The 5,396-nt window shown below is 47.5% G+C and overlaps 1 protein-coding gene across 1 annotated transcript; it reads left to right on the plus strand.

Moving 5' to 3' along the window:
- The first annotated feature begins 87 nt into the window (after positions 1-87).
- Positions 88-3,979, plus strand: LOC109527191 (carboxy-terminal kinesin 2-like). The gene is made up of 11 exons (XM_019888960.1): positions 88-484; positions 553-666; positions 858-944; positions 1,029-1,226; positions 1,825-1,989; positions 2,153-2,187; positions 2,293-2,396; positions 2,906-3,045; positions 3,223-3,296; positions 3,495-3,570; positions 3,680-3,979. Exons 1-11 carry the CDS (start codon positions 317-319, stop codon positions 3,722-3,724), a joined length of 1,206 nt encoding a protein of 401 aa, XP_019744519.1. The 5' UTR covers positions 88-316; the 3' UTR covers positions 3,725-3,979.
- Positions 3,980-5,396: the final 1,417 nt, after the last annotated feature.

Consider the following 5,396-nt stretch of genomic DNA (forward strand, 5'->3'; position numbering starts at 1 on the left):
CCCCCCCACCCACATCCCCTCTTTTTGGGGGGGGGGGGGGCATTTTTCCCAGCCCGCCAATGAATTGGCTATCGGCTCTTTTAAAATTGGCACTTTTTGGGGCCTTTTGCACTTCTTACAACCCAAGGCAAAGAATATCGGTCAAAACAAAATAGTGAAGGACAAAGTTGTTGTCAAACACTCAGATGTTGTTCCTTTACGGTGACTCCTATCTTGATTATCGTAAGTGTTAAGAGACCCCAGAGGAAGTCATTTGACTCCTCGTACATAGCCAGTTGTGGCATTTGGCCAACGTGGGCGCTGCGTTGTGCTGCAGATGAGGCTGTCGGTGCAGGATTCCACCCTGGCCAGCACGCAGGCTGGCCTGCGGGCCGCCGAGGAGGAGGTGCGCTCGCTCAAGGAACTCGCGGCCCGCCTGGAGTCCGAGCTCCACGTGGGAGAGATGGAGCGGCGCCAGCTCCACAATACGATTCAGGAGCTCAAGGCAAGTCCCTTTGATGGATTGCATACCATGCGAGTAGCCTCCGGTCAATGTTCCCAAATTGCTTCCAGGGCAACATTCGAGTGTTTTGCCGAGTGCGCCCCCAAGTGAACGGCGGCCTGGGCAAACACATCCAGCTGCCAGCCAACGACGACAAGGCCATCACGCTGGCCAAAACGGAGGAGGTGAGCAAGGCTGTGGGTTTTGTTTTGCATTCGGAGTGTGGCGAAGAAAATAACTTTTGGACTTTGTACGCTTGAAACAATATTTCATTACATTGGGGGTGATCGCTGTCCAGTTACTGAGGACGATGTCTATTTATTTTTCGGGAAACACTCGCTTTAAAAAAAAAAACCTCTGACATGTCTGCTCTCAGTCTCACACAGGCAAGACCACCGAGACCCAGAAGAACTACAACTTCACTTTTGACCGCGTCTTTGGCCCCGACGCTACCCAGCAGGAGGTACGCCAACCGCCATCAAGTCCCAACCCACGGGACGGCCGTTGTCTTAAGATCCGGTTGCCTCTCCGCCTCGGTCCCGAGCAGGTGTTTGAGGAGATCTCCCTGCTGGTGCAGTCGGCGCTGGACGGCTACAACGTGTGCTGCTTCGCCTACGGCCAGACGGGAAGCGGCAAGACGTACACCATGGAGGGGGCCGAGGACCACCGGGCCCTCGGCATGATTCCCAGAGCCGTGCAGCAGATCTTCAGAGCCACCCACAAGCTTGCCGCCCAAGGCTGGGAGGTTAGTTGGTTGATTCACATGTTTGTGTCTTTGACTGCATGGAAATAGTTTGGGATTTTTCATTGAATGTTGTGAGGTGTTTTTGTTTTTGTTTGCTTTTTAAAACCAGTTGTTTGTTTGTTTGTCTGTGCTGTCTGTCTGGCTCATCCGTGACTGCGTATGTACAGCAATACCAAAGCAAATCCATTTCAAATCAAGCCCGCAAGATCGTATATGGTGTTAATTGACAAACACAAAAACGAAGGCCATCTTTGCTAGAATTAGCTAGTTTTATAACCCGGAAATGGAGTTTCAGTGAGGTTTTATATAATATAATATTAGAGAGAGAGAGATCTCTATCTCTGTTTTTGAGTGCGTGTCTTTGGATCTCTTTCTGTGTCTTTGTGTGCCCGCATCTCTGAGCTCATGAGTGCCTTTCTGGGTCATTCCACGAACGAGTATGTGTTGGTGCCGTCTATCTGCCTGTGAGCATGCGTCGCCATCTGTCTTTCTCTGTCGTGTATTGGATGACGTGTAAAAATGTCAAAGTTGCCTGGCAGCAGGCGATGTGCATTGCTCGTCCTCGGCCAGCGATGCACTCAGACTGTCCTCCCGGCAGTTCTCCTTCACGGCCAGCTTTGTGGAGATTTACAACGAGTGCCTGCGCGACCTGCTCTACGCGGACAAGGCCAGCAAGAGGCCAGAACACGAAATACGCAAGTCGACCGGCAACAAGATGACCATCACCAACCTCACCTACCAGAAGGTCTCCAATGAGGACCAGGTACCCCCCCTGCCCACGGAGTCTATCTCTGTAGGCAGTAAATTGTGTCATTTCCCCTGCTAGGGGTCGCCAGAGCCAAACTTTGAGACGTTCAACAGGCTCCACACACACAACACTAGCACGACATGGACCAACCTAATGGCTGTCTCTCTGACCACTGCAGGTCCTGTGCTTGATCGCCTTGGCCAACCAGAACCGCTCCACGGCCCCACATGGCAGGACTGATCGCTTAAAGGGCCGATCATGTCTTACATAATTGCTCTTGCTTTTTTGCAAATTTGTGGGCGGCGGCGGTGGCGCGGACTCCACGGCCCAGACGACCCAAAACGACCGCTCCTCCCGCTCGCATTCTGTCTTCCAGCTCGACATTGAGGGCGTCAACGTGGGCAGGGATGTCAAAAGCAGCTGTGAGTGCTTGACTGATTACGACGGATGGAAATGCACGCCGTCGCGCGTATGCTTCGGTGTGCCAAGCTTAAATCCCTATGGAGCCAAAAAAATGGAAGAATGTGTTTTTAATTAGAAACCTGATCAGATTGGACTTCATAAAATGATGACATTCAAAAAAACATTGAGCTGCTCGTGTGTGTGTGTGTCCATATCTGGGGGGGGAAGTAAAATCCAGAAATGGTTATACAGACGGCTCATTTCTCAATCAGCAACAGTGATTTTAGTCATTCCTCACTGAGGATAAAGAATCAATTCCTGTGCGAATTACATCCTACACGAATAGAGTTCAAAACATCTGTAACATCGGAGCTATTTCTTAGTTATTTTCTGCACTGCGTGAGCATTCAGCAGGTGGAGGCCACAAATGAATGAGCATTTTGTGCACCTTGCTATCTTGTCAAGAAATGTTTCACGACCCCGTTTTTTTAAACACTATCACCATCTTAAATTTTGCTTGTGTGCCCAGCCACCCTGTGTCTGGTGGACCTAGCAGGGAGTGAGCGGATGGTGAAGAGTCAGTCTCAGGGCGAGCGCTTCAAAGAGATGACCGCCATCAACAGCTCCCTGTCCAACCTGGGCATCGTCATCACCGCACTGGCCAACAAGGTCAGTGAGCAAACCCGTCTTTCTCTCCTGTCAGTGGTCGGACGTTGAAAGCAATTTGTGGAGATGGCGCTTGATGTCGAGGTATCACTTTGAAACGAAACGCTTCAACGGTGTTCAAATGAAGTCGTCGTGTCACGTGTTCATGTATCTAACAGAGCACTTGTTGGCGTGTTGCAGGATACTTTCATTCCTTACAGGAACTCAAAGCTCACCTACCTGTTGCAGGGCTGCCTGGGCGGGAACAGCAAAACGTGAGGACAAACTTTGATTCCTTTTTCACTTATTACTGGACTCAAAGGCAGGACATATTTGAAAACATTTTGCACAGAAAAACACAAAACATAACATGAATGAAGAAATGAAACTCGCAGGTTTTCTTGTCTTTCTTATTCTTGTTTATTTATTTATTAACTGTTGCTCAGCCACTTAGTTTTTTGTTTTCTCTCCAGTCTGATGTTCGTCAACATTGCTCCAGAGCCGGACAGCTTTGGGGAAACGCTCAATTCTTTGAGATTCGCCAGCAAGGTGAGCTTCACCCTGGCCTCGTTTGACATTTTGTGACTTCAGTTTGCGTAGGATGACAAGAAGAAGAGATTTCCTCACGTGATGTCTTTTGTCTCTGTTGCCCTGGCAGGTCAACGACTGCGTGATCGGCACCGCCAGCGCCAACCGGAAGTAGAAAAAATGGTCGCTGCCCCTACTCTTGGGGACAAAGACATGTTTTTATTTTTTTTCCTTTTAATCAAATAAAAGTAACCTTCGGCCAAGGTATCGTGACTGATTGATGCCCGGCCATATCATTGTATTCACAAATAGTTTTTATAATCCCATTTTTAAAAGACTTTCTGAGTCCTTTTTAATTAAGGTGGTCGCTTCATATTTCAGCAAAACATCTTGGATATTTGGTTGATAATAAAATACATTACACACCCTTTATACCTGATCCCGTGGTTTTCATTTCAAGTGGGCATATTATGAAGTGGCTAGTTCTGATACAGTCATCTTCACACAAAATTTCTCAGCCAACGATTTGACAGCTAGGCCGTAGCTCTAAACTCTGCAAGTTGATGTCCACAAACTCCACATGGAAATGACCTGGGCATCTCTCAAAAATTATTTACACAAATACTTCCGAGATTTTCAATAAATGTTGTGCGTTTGCATTCGTCACGACTTGTTTCATTCATTTGATTTGTCAAACGTGCTTTTGTGGATGTGCGCACGTGCGCATTTATTTTTTTCACACTCACTCACTCACACACACACACACACGTCTCATTTTCACGGTTGAAAGTGCCATCCCGTTTCTGTTCGCGAGAAGGCAGTGTTGCTGTCTACATTGAACGGGAACGAGACATCTCCCGTTTCTTGTTTAACATTTGGAAATTGAAATTCTGATTATCCGAGCTACTATTATGTGATTATTTAACACAACCCGGGAAACAAAATACGACCGTAATTTATTTCTCTTGAGTTTTTGCATTCAGACCGAAGACGTCCTTCAGTTGCTGCTGCCTTCTTTCTTCTGAGTCGGCGCAGCAGCGGAGAAAGATTTAAGATTCTTCGGTTCGTGTCTCTTCTAGTCACTGGATATGACGTTTGGAAGCAGATACAGTATTAAAAATGGAAAAATCGACTGGTTATTTAAGTTTCGTTTTAGAACAAGAAAAGTCTAATAAGTTTGCTTTTCAATTGCTATTGCTCATTCTACAACGAAAACAGTATCGCGCGAGACACAAATCTAAAACGGCTCTTCTACTTATTTGTGATTCCCGGAAGTTGTCAATGATAGTATTCCTCGTAGTGACCACAAGATGTCGTCAACGTAGCGCCTGAAGACGATGTATTGTGTAACGATGGCCAGGTTGCAGAACTTTCTCGCAAGCGATTCACGTTCATTTTTGAGGCGTGAAATTGGTACACCTCTTTTCCACAGTAAACCAGTCATGCATGACAGATCAACTCACACACACACACACACGTCTCATTTTCACGGTTGAAAGTGCCATCCCGTTTCTGTTCGCGAGAAGGCAGGTGGTGCACTCCGACTGTCCTCCCGGCTGTTAGTTACTAGGGTCGTAGGAACACCCTGAACCTTAAAATTAAACGTTTCCCTGGCACAAGTGTCAACCCTCTTGTCTCGAGATCCATGTTCGCCACATCCAATATGGCGGAGGTGTCGTCTTATTAGTCAAAGAAAATGGCAATATCTATGTACATATGTCTCCCCTCCCTGTCTTAAAGGCGCCGCGTCACCGTCTGGAGAAAAGGAAGATAAACATCTTCCAGAAATGCCTTCCAAATTTCCGCGCCTGGTTCGACCGGCGGGACCGACTGGCACGACCGCTGTG

The sequence above is a fragment of the Hippocampus comes genome, unplaced genomic scaffold (assembly GCF_001891065.2).
Source record: "Hippocampus comes isolate QL1 unplaced genomic scaffold, H_comes_QL1_v1.1 scaffold674, whole genome shotgun sequence".
NCBI classification, from domain to species: Eukaryota; Metazoa; Chordata; class Actinopteri; order Syngnathiformes; family Syngnathidae; genus Hippocampus; species Hippocampus comes.